Here is a 17,305-nt window from a genome sequence, read left to right on the forward strand (position 1 = left end):
AGTCTGGAACCGCGCGACCGCTACTGTCGCAGGTTCGAATCCAGCTACGGGCATGGATGTGTGTAATGTCCTTAGGTTAGTTAAGTTTAAGTAGTTCTAAGTTCTAGGGGACTGATGACCTCAGATGTTAAGGCCCATAGTGCTCAGAGCCATTTGAACCAACTCCCTGTTGAGCAGTGTTTATTTGTGGTAACTATTTAACCAGCCTCCATAGAGTAGTTCTTAGGATTACGTTGTAATATTAGAACACACTGGTATCACAAACGTATATGAACGAATGGGTTTAGTGGAGGACGCAAGTTGAAGTTCTATGGAGTGTTAAAATACTAATGGAATGGGAAAAGTTACTTGACATAGCTATCAACCGATAGTATTTTGCAGGATTACGCTGAATGGAGTACATATATGTTTGAAATTCAGCCAGGATTACGGTTTTCAGTGATGCTCCTGAGGGACAAGGAAGAATATTTCGTCGTACGTGTTACAGTATTTAAGGTGTCCATCGCAAAATCTACTCTACTAGCGGTAAACTGGAGACGTAATGAAAGCTTAAAATTTGAGTGACTGTCGTCTACATTTTTGTTTGTCCACCAAATATGCATTGAAAAATCTGTTTCGTCTGTTTATCATAAAGTTGTGGGGTTAACGAGAACGGGGGAAGAAACTCACCCACGTGCCTCTCGGCATCACGGAGCGTGATTTCTTCGATTAACACCGGAGGACTGCGGCCTTTGGCGTTGACGGCAAAGATGGCGACCCAATAGCTGATGTCGGGCTGCAGCTCGGTGAGCGTGAAGGCCGGAGTCTCGGCCGTCAGGTTGTAGCGAATCCCCCCGCCAGAGTGCAGCACCAACGCGAAGTGCTGCGGGAGGCCTCCGTCGAAGCCCGGCTGGCACACCACCTCGACCGAGGACGACGTCTGGTTCCACAGCGAGCAGTTCCGCGCCGGGAAAGGCTTCCCTGTAGAGAGCGCGCAGATGAGCAGCTCCCTCCGGTATGGCAACTCAGAATGCTACATCTCTAAACCTGCTCGGAAAGTTTATATACAGGAAGAGTACAAAGAAGTAAATTCAATGTCAAAATTCTATGTGTGCAGATACACTATAAGTATTTTTTAATGTTGAAAAACTGACGGAATATCGATAACCACATAACACACCGCAACGCGAATGTAGTGTGTAAAGCAAATTCCAATTTCTATTGACAGTTTTCCTGGCACATTTATACGCAGATGCTATTCGCTCAAATTTGGAACTCGTTTAATATCCATATTAATTAGGATTTACCTTTGTGATATTGCGAAGAGTAACAGAAATAAAACTGAATTAATTTTCTTCGTATTAGTTTCGTACAAATGCTTCCTAGTTGTAACTATATTTATGCAAATTCCAGACTTTAACACTAATGTGAAATCCAGTTAACGTTTCTAACCTTGTAAAGATGAAATATGAACATCATGGTATCCAGACGAAATCACCTACTTCTACTTGAGACCTAGATATGTGTTATTTGTTAGTTAATTTCTTGGACATCCATTCAAATGATACAGACATTTCCTTAGAAATTGTGGAAAGATTGAAGAAGCAGGAAATAATTCCGACAATTAGGTGATTTATGTTTCGAACGATGGTTGTTGTTCTACTTGAAGTCCCAGACCAAAGTACAAAAGCTTCCTAGAGCAAATGAAACACGCTCAGTAACAGCTTTCAGTTCGTTAAAACAAAGAAGGAATAAATTCTTAAAGTCAAGCAGTGCGCAAAGCCGGTTTCGTTCCGGAATATCTGGGAAATCTGAACGTGAATTGCCCAAACGGAACAAAGATTGACACGAAGTACGAAAAATGTGCCAAAATGAAACTAGCAAAACTGTGAAAGGAAAACCATTAGAAGAATTTAGAACTGCTCGTGAGACTCAGTGCACTATTGCCGACAAAGATCTATAAGAGTCGTCACTCTGAACTACAAGCCAGATGAGGATTATTGACTTCCAGGCTTCTTTGATCGCGGTTAAACAGGTTCAGGAAATTATACAGAAAAGGAAGTCGCAAAACTACGAAATTTACTTCAAGTAAATGTCTAGAGGAGATGTTATTAATAGATAACACCATATAGAAATTTGCATCTGTCGTGAAGGCAATGCATCTTGTTAGACCCTAAAATGCTGTGTATAAAGCCAGTCAGTCAGGTTTTGTGCAACAACTGCGTGCAAACCGCACTGTATGAGTTCAGCCAAAGAAAAAAGAAAAGTGTCGGTCCTGCAGTCGATGATTAAGAAAAGGATTGTTTATTTGCAGGAATCTTGTATTGGATGTAGTAAAATCTGGAAAAACGGGATGGAATAATTTCGAATATTAAATCCGTAACCTCTCTTCATGAGATACAGAAAATAATTCAGTGTTGGTCCTGGTCTCTTGGTCTGGAAATAACGAAACCTCTGTCTTTAGGAGGATGTCGGAAAGACTTTTAATGTCATGTTATTCAACCTCTCGATAAAGAAAATGCCTGTTTCCTTCATGCAATACAATACTTAACATTTTTGTAGCCATATGAACTGTTCCATTGTTAATAAAACGTGGATTATTCAAAAAATTTTACAAGAGTTGTGCTACTGGGATTGTTATAAAATATTTGATGTCAACTACTTAAAATCCTGGTTGACGCAAGTTGTCTGTAATGTAACATCATACATTGCCTTGCTCTTCTTACTTGTGCTAGCCATTTGTATAACAATCACATCTGCAACATTTTCGATATCGGTATGAACTGTAAGTTATTCAAAAATTAATCGATTGATACATTTCTGTTATGGTTTAAGTACTTAAAATTTGAACTTTGGACTTCGCGCTAAGCGGTGGTACGTTCTCTTGTCGTTGTTACATCTGCTTGTTCGCTGAATCGCGCGATAGACCACAATGACTGTACAAACTGCTGTTATAAAGGATTCCACGAGCAGCAAAAATGAGTAACTCCAACATTAAAAAAATATTACTTGCAGTTAGTCTTAGGACCAAAAATTTTAACAGTGCCTTTCGCTTGGTGTTCTTTTCCTGTATGAAAAGTTTCAGAGTATGTTTCTACACGTCGGACTGGACCCTTATGTCGTCAGAGACTTACGACTGTGTCTCGTAAACAATTCCTGTTGAAGGCGTCGCGCTTCAGGTATAGCTGCCAAAGCTACTTAAGTTTGCTCTTCCATACCGGGATTAATATAAAACTCAAGACGTCTGGAGCCGAAAATGTTCAGTTGATTGAGTGTCTTTTGTTTCTTAGAAGCGCCTCAAGATCTCAATGAAATAAAGAAAAACATTCGTATCGCAGATCACACGATCGTTGCCTCTCAAACTGTTTGACGCAGTGTAACATAAACAATTATCTATGGGCTTTAGAAAAAAGATGAGTCGAAACCGGCTTATCTTCTGCAACATTTAATTCGGATATTTTATTGCGTTAGAACTCATTGTTTTTAAAGTACGTGAAACAATGAAGAAGTTCGTGAATATGAAGAACAAAAGCTGTTCAAAGTCGTGACGCAACTCCATGTGGGGTAGGGAAAATGTAGATGGAACAAAGAAAATTTTTGAAAAATGAAACAAAATCATGCCCAGGTAGGAAAAGAAATAAGGTAGCCGTAGGGCTTGGTGTCAAAATATACACATATACTTTAAGAAGACAACAGTTTTCAACTGAATACTTAATATAGATTTAAGGTAAAGAAAAATGAAACAAAAGCGAGACCACCGGTGGGTTGCAGAGTAATTACCAACGTCGTACTAAACACTAAACTACAGAACGAAATTGGGAAATAATGGAATTATTAAGCGCCTGAGAAGAAAAGAAAACTGAACGAGTTCCTCTATTCAACGTAAGTTTTTGACCAGTGTAAAATACTGGTTCTCGTGAGATCGTATACGTTTGACAGATCACTGTATAGAAGTGGGTAGTATTCTGTCATTGCTATGCCGTGATCTGTGGAGCTCGATATCCTAAAACAACTTTCCTTCAGGTATTATGCGAAGTTGCTCGTTACCCACCTTTCCTGGGGTCTTTCTCTATCTTTTATTCCTTGAAACTTATGATTTCTATAATTGAAGGGAATCTGTCAATCTCCATTCCTTCTAAGTGTTCATTCCAATTTCTTCTGTTACCTAAATTTTCACCATTGAGGCTAAAAATATTTAGTTCTTGCCTAATATCTTTATTCCTCAGGCTGCCTTCTATTGGGTAACCTGTAGCTCGTCTCAAGATTTTTATTTGTTGTACCTGAATATGGTTTTCTGGCTTTTGCTTATCAGCCAAGTTTCGCTTCAATAGAGCAGTGTAGGGACTACGGCAGTTTTCTAGACTTTAATTTGAGTATCTTTCCTAGGTTTCTTCAATATTATGTTAATTGTTCCACTTACCTGGTTGAATTTACGAAGCTAAAATTACTACATCTTTTCTGTAGACTTATGTCACCGAACATCCTAGGTAAATTAAGTAGTTTACTTGCCGTAAAAATCTTATGCTCTACCTCTATTTTAGTTCTAATGTTTACTTTCCAAACAAAGGCTGTTATATTTGATTTCTCTGTTGAGATCTCCATGTCACGTTTCGCACTTATTCGTTTCATTAAGTAAACTCTTTTCTGACAGTCCTCTTCATTAACTGCTAGAGTCACTGCATCGTTATCCTGTAGTAAGTTATTTAAAAGAGCCCTCCTTTATTGTATCTGCCTGTTTCAAATTTATTTTTCCATGTATGCATTATTTCTTATATGTAATTCTGAAGGAAGGAACAAGGAAGATTGGGTTTAACGGTCCCTCGACATTAAGGTCATTAGAGATAGAGCTCAAGTTCGGGTTCTGTCAAGGATAGGGAAGGAAATCGACCGAGCCCTTTCAAAGGAACCATACCGGCATTTGCTGGAGCGATTTAGGAAAATCACGGAAACAAAGTGACAATTATTGAACTATATGAAATAAAACCCTCATAACTTCTGAAAGGATTGCGTTAGGACGTTAAAACTGTAGAGTTGGCCGTGGGGAATGATGGGAATTAGTATATGAATATGGTTTGGTTTATCAACGAAGCCCACTTTCTCTTGGATGAGTTCGTCAGCAAGCAACATTGGTGCATTTGGGGGACTGAGAATCCGCATTTCGGGATCGATAAATCTCTTCACCCTCGACGGGTCGCTGTGTGGTCTACAATGTCCAGACACGGAATAATTGGTACGGTATTCCTTGATGCCACGGTGACAACCGACCGGTACGTGAAGGTTTTGGAAGATGATTTCATCCCTATAATCTGAAGTGACCCTGATTTCAACAAGATGTGATTTATGCAAGATGGGTCTCGACCCCATCGAAGCAGGAGAGTGTTTGATGTCCTGGAGCAGCGGTTTAGGGACCGCATTCTGGCTCTGGGGTGCCCAGAGGCCACTGGCATGAGCCTCGATTGGCTGCCATATTCTCCGGATTTTAACACATGCGACTTCTTTTTTGGGGCTATATTAAACACAAGGTGTACAGTAATAACACCAAAACTGTTGCTGAGCTGAAAACAACCATTCAAGAGGTCATCGACGGCATCGATATTTCGACACTTCAGTGGGTCATGCAGAATTTCGCAATTTGTTTGCGTCACATTATACCAATGATGGCAGGCATTTCTAACATGTCATAACCTACATTCTAATATCTATAGTGACGCTTGAATAAAGTGTGTGCACGCCGTAGTTTGTAACTAATTTACGATTTTTTCTTATAGGTCAATAACTGTCTCACTGTGAATCTGGATGGCCGGACGCGGGTATAAAACTTAGTCTTCCAGTGTGATAATCATAGCGGTACCTCGCTCTGTGTATTTAATTTTGGACAAAGTTGTTGAGATAAAGCAGCCTTGTCGTACTCCACTGTTTCTCGGTATCTTATAAGTCACTTTTCCGTTGAGATCTAGAGTAATAGACGTGTTCTCATATAAACATTTTATCACATTTACTGTATGTTTAAGATATCCGCGATTTGGCAGTAAAGCACATAATAACAGAAACAAATAGTATCAGAGAATGTTCAGTTACCAGTGGTGAAGAAAATATATTTCATCAAACTTAACTGAGTTGTATAAGAATCACCATGTAAATGATTAGTCCCGTACACGGCTGGGAGCATCACTTTGACAGTAAATCAAATGAATGCTGTGACCGCTCCAGGCCCCACCTTACTTGCTACTAAGAGCTTAGAGTCTCGACCCTTGTGAAATGCCTTCCACAGCGGTACTGGTACCTGTAACGCGTCCTGGTTTCTGACGAGATGCTTCTTTCAGCTATATATGGTTCTTCGCCTCATTGCTACTGTCATCTGTGCCGGATACCAAAGGCTGTGCGAATATAGTGAAATTAAGTGGGCATATGAAGTATGAAAGGCAAAGTTCCTAAAAAAAAAAGGAGCTGTAGAATTTTTTTCTTTATTTTTTTTTACTGTTAAGAACAGTATTGATCACGATTTATTTATCAAGGTGACCGGTTTCGACCACTACTGTGGTCATCTTAAGACCATTGAGTAGGAGAGGTTCCTACTCGATGGTCTGAAGATGACCACAGTAGAATCACTCAGTAGTGATTCTCCAACAGAACGAGGTTGCCACTCGATGGTCTGAAGATGACCACAGTAGTGGTCGAAACCGGTCACCTTGATAAATAAATCGTGATCAAGACTGTTTTAATAGTAAATACTTATAACACATTGATCACTGCCACTCCCATAATGTATTCTAGAATTTTTGCTAAGTCTAGTGGAATACAGGGAAAGGAATCCAGGAACGCGTAAATAATGATCAGTATATGCCAAAATGTTAAGTGAGAGACAGTGATTTGAACTTAAAACGTGATTTAAGGAACATTCAGTGGTTGTATAGCAAGATATGCGCAACCTAGAGATATACAGAGGAAGATGTCAAAATATCTCAGCTATCATCAACGAGTATAAAGTCCCATACATTTGTTAACAAGTAACAGGCAGCACCGCCTCTTCTACTTTTATGCCAAGAACTATTGCACTCCGATTCATCAGAATCCTTAATAAAGTTGAAGGTGAATTACCTCGTTCGTCTTTTTTCCCATTTGTAATATATCTGATGCATAGAAGGTAAACATAAGAAACGTACAGTGTAGTGGACCTGAGAAAGCACTGTCGTTAAGAGATTCTGGCACGTGACTCAGTGGTGTGAAAGAAAGGGGAAGGGTACGGGAGCGTCACAGCGTGGGGCCTCACCTGCGGTGACGACCTGGAAGACGCAGGGCGCCGCTTGCGTGCCGACCTCGTTGTCGGCCCAGCAGGAGAGCGAGCCGTAGTCGAGGTCGGACTGCACCGTGTAGCGCAGCACCGACACCTCGCCCGCGCTGGAGAACCGCTCTGGAGAAACCTCCATCGTCTCCCCCGAGTTGTTGAACTTCCAGCGGAAGGCGCGCGCCGGCGGGTCGGCGTCCACGTGGCACGAGATGTCCAGCGTCTCCGATCGCGACGCGCCCACCACCACGATCCGCTCGTGACGGCATCTCGGCGTGTCTGAGGCACACCACATTAACACTGTACAGCTTCCTGGTCGGGCAGGTCTTCTGCCTGAACTGTGTGCGCAATCCCTCTAATTCCAATTCTGCAGATGAAAAGGACGATAATGATGAAAATTACGTGGGTCTTCGTCTGGTGCAAGCATTTGGATTGGATTGCACTAGAACACCTTGCGTCTTTATATTGATAATAGTCTCATTTCTCTCTATCTTGGAAGATCGATAGCTCTTCGTCCCTTGACATGAACCAAGAACATTTGCTGAGATACTCAAAAAAGCTAGTCGCCAGACCGGCTCCAGTTGTTAGGTACAAAATTACTGTGAGTGAAGTGACATCAGCATATACAAATATTGTGAAACATTAGATATGTGTGTTTTCAGGCAACCTTCGTTTAATTTAAAAAGGTGCAGAAATACGTCGCACATTTTCCAAAAAATGTGTGTGAAATCTTGTGGGTCTTAACTGCTAAGGTCATAATTCCCTAAGCTTACACACTGCTTAACCTAAACTATCCTAAGGACAAACACACACACCCATGCCCGAAAGAGGACTCGAAACTCCGCCCGGACCAGCCATACAGTCCATGACTGCAGCGCCTTAGACCGCTCGGAATATCCCGCGCGGCCACATTTTCCCATTTCCATTGAAGCTTCTCACCTGCTTGTTAGAGATGCTCTGCAGTTTCTTATTTCTATTTATAATATGGGATTCTCCACTATCAAGATATTTCTTTCGACTTATTAATATATTGTGTCAGCATTCAGTATTACGCAAGTTGAAGGGGGAGTGGAGAGAAGGAAGAGCAAAGAGAAGGAACTTATGATATCTGCTGCATTGAGACTATGTGGAACACGGGATCTTCAGCTTAGTAGGCAGTCCTGTTAACCACTACACCATCCGGACACAGTGTTTATCGCAAATGCTCAGACTATCTCGTGACGCTCCCCGGCCGACTCACAGTTCCAATTAGCGCTACCTATCTGCAGTACTCCTACATCTTCTCCATGCTCGCTAATTTTAGAGGTCAAACATATGTGTTCAACCGCACTGGTGACTGTTGGTTTCATTGCCCTATGAGGTGAATCAATTACATCAATGCGTGGTGTCTGCTCTTTCAGACATGTGTCAGGCAAGCTTTTGTCCAACATTCAAACAATAAATGCAATATTACAAGGACTGTGCACAAACCCATCGTGAATACTGTCAGTCAATTTAATAATTACTACCTTCAAAGTACTGACTTAACTGTAGCATCACATTTAACCTTTGTCAGTGCCGCATTAGCTACGTAGCTTGATTTAGCAAATGCTTGTGGAGGGGGGAGGAGGGGAGGGGAGGGGGAGAGCGGCTGCGCTTGGGCGCGAAAACACTTCTCAGCTTAGGTTCAAAAAATTCAAATGGCTCAGAGCACTATGGGACTTAACATTTGAGGTCATCAGTCGCCTAGAACTTAGAAGTACTTAAACCTAACTAACCTAAGGACATCACACACATCCATGCCCAGGCAGGATTCAAACCTGCGACCGTAGCGGTAGCGCGGTTCCAGATTGAAGCGTCTAGAATGGCTCGGCCACTCTGGCCGACAGTCAGCTTAGGGCTTTTCTTTTTTCTTTTTTTTTTGCAGTCATTTCAAGTACGGCAAACATTTGTTGCCATTAGACAAGTGAAAAAGGTGAATTATCTAACAGTTTAGTTAAGTTTGGAACATTCTGCCAACTGATTGATAATGTTCCTGGCGTCACGATGACGAACAGTGCAATCGGTGTGTCGGAGCTAACCTCGATGGCCAGCAATAGCTTCTTAGCGACATTTAGTTTATGCAAAAAAGCCCTCCCCCCCTCCCCCATCCTCTTGCCCACGTGGAGTGTCCGTGCGGTTAGAGGCGCCATGTCACGGATGCGCGGAGTCGTCCTTCGGGCATGGGTGTGTGTGTTTTTCCTCGCATATGTTAGTTTAAGTAGTGTATAAGTCTAGGGATCGATGACCTCAGCTGTTTTGACCTCAGAAATTCACACGCATTACATTGACAAACCACTTGCATGCAACCAACGCCACACAGCACGACAATTGAAAATATAAAAGCACGAAAGTGTTGACGTTGGCAACAGCGATTCAAAAAGGGCAGTCGACACAAGCCCCGAGGGGTACAGACATCTAACAATCGGTGCTTAGAGGCCAATCGTCAACTAATTTTACAAAGTAAAAGGTTATTAACTGAGTTACATCGATTTTATATAGTGATTCCAAAGCTGCTGACTGAAGAGAGGAAACCACTGAAGCATAAGGTAAGGTTCTTGTATGTTCATATAAAACAATAAAAAGTCTGTTGTTTCTCGATATGTAACTATGAAGGAATCAGCTGTTTGTGTTTGATGTCATCATAAAACACTGTAGTTTTTGTTTGGATGATTTCGAATACAGTAAACACAAATAAGCGCTCATAATTTGTTCGCCCTTAGTACTGGTATATACGTGAGAGTTTTTAATACCACAACGGAACGTCATCGACTTGAAGCCATATTCTAAAAAGGAAAACAGAGCGCTGGTGAAATAGCCACCTTGTAAGTATTAGGGTAATTAGTTGAGACGGTACTAAGCGAATTGTTGTGTCTTACCTGACATACACAGGTATTTGTTGGATATGGCATCACCCTGACAATGCCTGACGTTGTGCCCGCAGAAACTTGTGTACAAAGTGTACTAATACGAGACGTGCACATGGTGTCGTTTTGAGAAGCTGCCCGCCCTATAAAGGTCACAAATCATCGGTATAATGGGGTTTGAAGAGTAGGGTAGAGACACACTTAACGGGCAGCTGAAGGGTGTAGGAGACAGTCTCTCCATGGGGGTTACATAGGTGAGACATGAAGTAAGGTGTGCAAGTGGAGACTCATACGTTATGGACAGGTGGAGGCTGTTCGAGATGGTCTCCCTTTGGAAATGTCAGAAGGAATTTGTAGAGCCGAGACTGACACTTGATATGCAGCTGGAAGCTCTTGGAGACTGTCCCTCCAAGGAGTTTCATAAGTGAGACATGTAGTGAAATGGTTCAAATGGCTATGACCACTATGGGACTTAACATCTGAGGTCATCAGTCCCCTAGAATGTAGAACTACTTAAACCTAACTAACCTAAAGACATCATACACATCCATGCCCGAGGCAGCATTCGAACCTGCGACCGTAGTAGTAACGCGGTTCAGAACCGCTCGGCCACCGCGGCCGGCGAGACATGTAGTGAGGTGTGTACAATGAATACTCACACTTTACGCGCAGCAGCAAGCTATTGGAGGCGGTCTCCCCCTGGGCGTTGGCCGCGACGCACACGTAGCGTCCGGCGCTGTGCCTGGTGACCTGCTGAAGTGCCAGGCTCTGGTTGCTGTGGATGACGCGAGGAGACGCGTTCTGTGGCAGCACTTCGTCCTGCAGCAGCATAAAGCAATGCTCAGCTACTAAACAGTACTCTAGAACTGGTATATGATATGTGAGGTAATATGCTGTGGCTCTCTCTTCAGTACCGCTAGCCTCAAGAAAATATGTATCAGTTACTGTGATGCCCTTGCACAATAATAAATCGCCTAGGAAAAGTAGTATATTCTAAACTTGGGTTCATGGAAGTCACTGTCATGTATGGTCATACAAGGAGGACACTGCAAGTGCCAAAACCCGATTTCCCAGAAATTTCGATCGGTGGAAGAGGGGACAAGATATGTGAACACTCGTCTGGGCTTGTCCGTAGATATTCGACAGTTTCTGCGAAAACAGAGAGCAAAGTTTTCGCGATAATTTATGTGCCTTTTAGAGAGTAACCAGTGTAGCCGTAGCAGTAGTCCAGTGACTAGCGTCGTGTCTTAACTCCTTAGCACCCCATGTCCGTAACCCGAGTATTACTTTATTTTTATTTTTCGTTTATCTACCCATGCCGGTAGAACATTAGTGCACGAATGTTTCCCGATGCGTATGGAATAACGTTGTCCTTATTGACCTAGTAATTGTATGTCCGATGAAGAAATTAAACTATGCCGTCAGTAGCGTAACTAACAGTCTGGTCAACTAGGCCGAAGAGTCCTTGGCAGAGGAGCCAGAGAATGTGTGTCACACAGCATAGGACGAGGAAGAGGAGGGGGGGGGGATGAGGCCTCTGAGGCACAGCCAAGCCTCCTTCCCTGGCGGATGCTGGTGTACAGTCCCACTATCCAGAAATACATTTGCTGCTCCCTTAATGCGGCCAGGAGAAATCAGAAATTACTGGCAAGCTACTTAAGAGAAAAGCTGGACTGAAACCCATATGAAGACATGGAAAAAGAAAGAGGACAAGGCCTCTGGTGTAGGGGAATATGTAAACTTAATAACATGGAACGTTAGAGGGATATCTACAAAGGAAGGGGAACTAAAATGTAATAGACGAAAGGAAACGGGATGCAGTATTCATTAATGAAAGCCAAAATAAACCAAAAGGTGTCAGTGATCCAGCAAATAATACCCAAAATATAGTCTGCGGTGGAACAATGCAGATGAGCGCAAACTGGAGTTGATATAATAATGAAAAAAATGTAGGAACGGAGTGCTAAACTATAAATTGATAAACAAACAGATATTCAGTATCAAATGTAAGTCTCTACAAGCCATTTACCCTGTATAACACTATGAGCAGTATGTGCCCCAGAATAAGAGACAAATAAGTAAAGTGATAAGTGGAAATCCACCCTGCCCCGTCCTGAAAGTAGTTTAAAACATTATATCGGAAAATAAACCCCGTTTCTCGGAGAAAACAAAGAGCTGATTTCAGTTTCGTTTGTCGTACACCGATATTAGTAGCAGAGTGTACGGAAGACTATGCTTAGCAGGGAGTCAGAAAATTGGGACATTCCACAGGGATGTGAGCTGCTGACTGTAGCAAATGGTTAAAGTGGCTCTGAGCACTATGGGACTTAACATCTGTGGTCATCAGTCCCCTAGGACTTAGAACTACTTAAACCTAACTAACCTAAGGACATCACACACAGCCATGTCCGAGGCAGGATTCGAACCTGCGACCGTAGTGGTCACGCGGTTCCAGACTGAAGCGCGTAGAGCCGCACGGCCACACCGGCCGGCTGACTGTAGCACTACGCAACCAGAAGGTGCGGGTGGCTCATTGAATAAGGCAAAACTACGCCATAATCTGATATGACCGATGCAGAGGTGGCAGAGGACGGTAGTTTCTTCAGAGAGGAACGGAAGAAGCGCCTTGCAACAGTAGTTTCCTGGATAAGTTGGAGATTGTTAGGGGAAACAACAATCCACTAGGTAATACTTTGAGTGATGAGAGATCTTAATTGCAACGGTAAATCCGCACCTGGGACCGTCAAAGCGGATGTTAAACGAGCAATCGCTTCTTTAGCCGAACGGTCGTTCCCTGGAATACCCACATGACTTGGGACCCAGGTGATGACAACTGAGCAGGCACTACGTGTAAGGTCAGGTGGAACGTCATGAATAGCATATTTCACAGGGTGACGAGAGTAACATTGATTAATAACCTAGAGACAGTTCACTTAGTCACTACAAATTAAAAGAAGGACGAAAAAATCTGGTTAGTAAAACATAGAGTTCTGATAATGGTATCCACAGAGCCGTAAAATCACTATACGGTCCCAGCAACAAACACTGTTCCTGATCTGCGGGAGACGTAAAAGTGTATCCCGTCTTATCCACGGTTTTAGAGCCGTCAATATAAAAATGGTTCAAATGGCTCTGAGCACTATGGGACTTAACTTCTATGGTCATCAGTCCCCTAGAACTTAGAACTACTTAAACCTAACTAACCTAAGGACATCACACAACACCCAGCCATCACGAGGCAGAGAAAATCCCTGACCCCGCCGGGAATCGAACCCGGGAACCCGGGCGTGGGAAGCGAGAACGCTACCGCACGACCACGAGATGCGGGCGAGCCGTCAATATAAATGACGGTATCATTTTGATAGTCCTGAAGAGCTGAGATGCATGATGCCGAAAAGTCATGAGCGTGACTGATACTTTAGGTACTGGAAACCTTAGGTCCTTGCAACAGATTGGTTCTAATTTGTGGTGTGGGCGGTAACGAAGGAGAAGGAGGAGGATTTCGGGGGAACACATTCTATAGTGGTTAAGCAGAAGTTCTGGCAGAGGACCTGGAGGAGCTTTCCAACTCGTAATCTCAACCGAGGGTGAGTATCAAGTCTCGATGCCTCTTTTATAAAAAACTAATTTGTTAAGTGGGATGATGAGGAAACTGTCGTATGGTGATTGGATAAGTCAGCATGAGCTGTTATCGTTGGAAATGAAGAGGTTAGATCCCCATTTCGGCATAGAGGCTGTCTATACATCTAGACTGGGTGATGCAAGTTGTCAGTCTTACTCCATAGTGATGACCAGGTCCGGTAGTTTCAAAGCCGATTGTGCCGATGACCAATAACCGTGACGCTAGTAGAACACTCGGGTGAATGAGGATCAAGGAAATACCGAGTAGCGTAATGTGATCCGCACCTCAAGTGGTGTTGGCTGGAAAACAAAGATAGCTAATCTTTCATTGGCAGCTAGTCATTTGATGACGGAAATGTTGGAGCCATGTCAGCTTTTTATCAGAGGCTGTCCCAAATATCGGGACACTTCATCAAGGTCCGTGTGCTCGGTGCCAAGTAGACATCTCTGTTTGGATGTACTGTGCTACGGTGACAGAAATACTTGACTCGCGTTTTGTAGGGAAATAATTGGAAGCCCTGAGAAAGGGTCCAAGCGGCGGCCTTCAGATTGCTCCCTGGAGCTGTCGTTGAGACAAAGCTACAGATTGCAAACTGTACCAAATGCAACAATACTCAGTATAAAAAATGGAGGTGACCATTAATCTGATGGAGGTTACTAGTTCATTCATGACGAGAGGAAGAGTATAGACCCGTGTGAGATACATTCTGTTGACCCATGGGGAACTAAGCAGTGCACCAACTCCATCCCGAAACAACAGATGAGATAAAAACTCGGTATGGAGACCCGAAAGCCATAGTCTAATATGACGATGGCAAGCAGTATGGCATGCCTTATATATAAAACTGACAAGGAGTAAAAGCCTACCAGATTGCTGTTTCCAACCTAATCAGATGCTTGGTTGTGGATCATCGTCTTCCCCCTCTCTCTCCCACCCCCCCCCTCCACCACCCCACGCCCCCTCTGAAACGATACCGTTATGGCGACATAAGGCCCCGTGGTTTGAGAACACATCACAGCCGTTAGCTACCACCCTATCAGTTAGTTTGCAGAGTACGTTGCTGAAGCTAGGAAGTCAGTAGTTGTCGCTCGATGTTGCGTTATGGAGTGGTTTAAGGATTGACATGATGATGTTGTCTCTATAATGCGAAAGGTAAACATCTTCTAGCCAAATACGGTTGAAGCACCTGAGCAGAAGAAGTCTTTGAATAAGATTCGGATGCTGGATCATCTGATTATAAATCAAACAGGGGTTGGGGGTACATCGTCTGACGAGTCAAAAGCCTGAACCAATTCCCACATACTGAAAGAGTCATTACACAGTTCTGCGTAACAGGGAGAAAAGGTTAGAGCGATGTCTTCAACTCAATTTTTTTACATTCCAGAGGTAGCTATGTAAGAAGAGAACGTCAGCTCTATCACAAAATGGGTCGTGAGGTGTTCAGAGAAACCGATACATCGCCAGAAGTACTACTATGAAGAAGGAAACAGTCGTATTCCCAGAATTTATTCTTTGCGAGCGTTTGCATGATCCACTGTGGTCACTGCAGGAAGTTGTATGAGATGTTGCAGGAGCCTACGCCGCTCCTGAGCAGCTATTGCAGTTTGTTTAGTACAGCATGGGACCGGCGTTACAAAAGGGAGCACGGCTGATCGCGTCAGAAACTGTTCCTACAATCTCCTCGATGCGATAGGACACAGAGGGTACAAAGATGATGGCAAAGGTATACAGCTGCACGTTGGTTCTTCAAACAGCCCAGCATGATAACTGGTCTGTTTGGCAGTCCCAAGGAAGTGACAGGATCACTGGAAAGTTGTCATTGTCACATAGGTCGTCATGTAACGTCCATTTAGCGAGGCCACAATTTTGGAGGAAGACGCTGTAAGGTCTGTAATGGGAAGGGTGCTATGGGTGTCACTTTAGTGGAGCAGATAGATCAAGATCGGAAAGAAATGGTCAATCAGAAGGCCCCTACAAGACGACGTGATAATTCCTGCTGGAGATGGAACGAATTAAGATCTCCAAGTTGTAAAGAACGACATGGGAAGTTGTTGGATTACGGTGGTCATCTCAACGCAAGTAACTGCCCTGCATAGCTAGAGTCGTTTGCACTCGCCTTCCACTGCTTCCATTGTGCTATGGAGGGGAAGTCACTCACTGACGATATCTATACGAAACAAGGTACACATTCGTCGAGATACTCTTTCAGGGGCAATACAGTTCCAACAGCATCTCTATGAACTGGAGAATGGGCATGAATAAAATGTGTGCCTTGTAAAGCAGCATAGGCCGCAGAACAGGAAGATATTAGTTGTTGTAGATCTGACATGTTGCAATTTCTTGTCACATCAAGGGCGTCAGGGTTGGCTGTGAAGGAGACAAAAGAATATGTCGCACCCTTGAATTACTGCCTGTCACTTTTCGGCGTCGAATAACATCAAGTTCCACAGGTTCAGAATCAGACGGTGTCGAGTGATCTGACGCCTGCAGGGTCTATGGAGTAGCCTTCTATCGAAATTTCTTCTCTTTCTGTTTCACTAATTTAGGCGATTGGGGTTCCTGCGAACGTTTATCCGCTACGAACGGAGGGACGGAATAGGAGTAGGTACATGTGGGACCAACTGTTCATAGGTCTTTCAGCCACTGGCTAGTGTCGAGTCACTTGTCTGTAGATTGCTGAGGAGAGGGTATCCGGAACGGTAAACATAGGCAGAGAACGCTACCTCTCTGGTCAGCTGCTGGGTGTTGATATCTCCAAAGATGACGCTGCGGGAAGCAAAAGAAGGAAACATTTATTTCCTCCCAACAGTCAAGTTTTCTTGCACAACAGCCGGAGGTCCAATTCATGGGAGAAAATGCGCAAGGTATTACCGACGAACTGGCCACAATAGTGGCAACGGTCGTATCATGGAGGCACTATATAAACGATCGTACTTTTTCCGAGCTTCAATACGTGACAGTCAATTGGCGACCTTCAGTACCAGGATTTAGCGTTCATTAATGGGGGCAATAGATTTTGGGGATAATGGAGGATCGTCGTTTCCGCAACTGACAAAATTAGTAGGATACTGGGGGTGCTGGTGCACTTCTGATATTAAATTGATATGCAAATTAGTTAAATTGATCAATTAATTATCCTTACCAACGACGCCCACTCCACCCGCCGATGACGTCATATGCTTTTCTCAGCCGGCACTTGGGTCCCTGCAACCTTCCCTTCACCACTCTTCGCCCTCCCTGCACACCACATACGCTGTTAAGGGAAATTTCAAATTTTGTTGGGAATTTCGAACTTTGGTGGAAATTTCTTTGTACCAGGAATGCACTGATGTCCGACCCCATTGGCGAGAAATTAAAAATGGCAGTGCCCTTTCTGGGACTTGAACCCAGGTCTTCCTAGACAGAAGGCCCAAGTGCTCCCCTCTAAAATGATTATACCACTGGAAGCGCTTCGAACTGATGGAAAATTAAAAATGGTGGTGCCTTTTCCAGGACTCGAAACCTTGTCCTTTGAACAGAAAGCCCAGTGCATCT

The 17,305-nt window shown here is 43.4% G+C and overlaps 1 protein-coding gene across 1 annotated transcript in view; it reads right to left on the reverse strand.

Moving 5' to 3' along the window:
- Positions 1 to 17,305, reverse strand: part of LOC126195038 (nephrin-like) — a 451,536-nt gene that overhangs the window by 12,490 nt on the left and 421,741 nt on the right. Inside the window, exons 9-11 of the mRNA XM_049933515.1 lie at positions 10,809 to 10,968; positions 7,250 to 7,543; positions 670 to 960 (exon numbers count right to left, since the gene is read on the reverse strand). Of these exons, the coding sequence (XP_049789472.1) occupies positions 670 to 960; positions 7,250 to 7,543; positions 10,809 to 10,968 (745 nt within the window). The remainder of the gene's footprint in view (positions 1 to 669; positions 961 to 7,249; positions 7,544 to 10,808; positions 10,969 to 17,305) is intronic.

The sequence above is a fragment of the Schistocerca nitens genome, chromosome 1 (assembly GCF_023898315.1).
Source record: "Schistocerca nitens isolate TAMUIC-IGC-003100 chromosome 1, iqSchNite1.1, whole genome shotgun sequence".
In the NCBI taxonomy this organism is placed as follows: Eukaryota; Metazoa; Arthropoda; class Insecta; order Orthoptera; family Acrididae; genus Schistocerca; species Schistocerca nitens.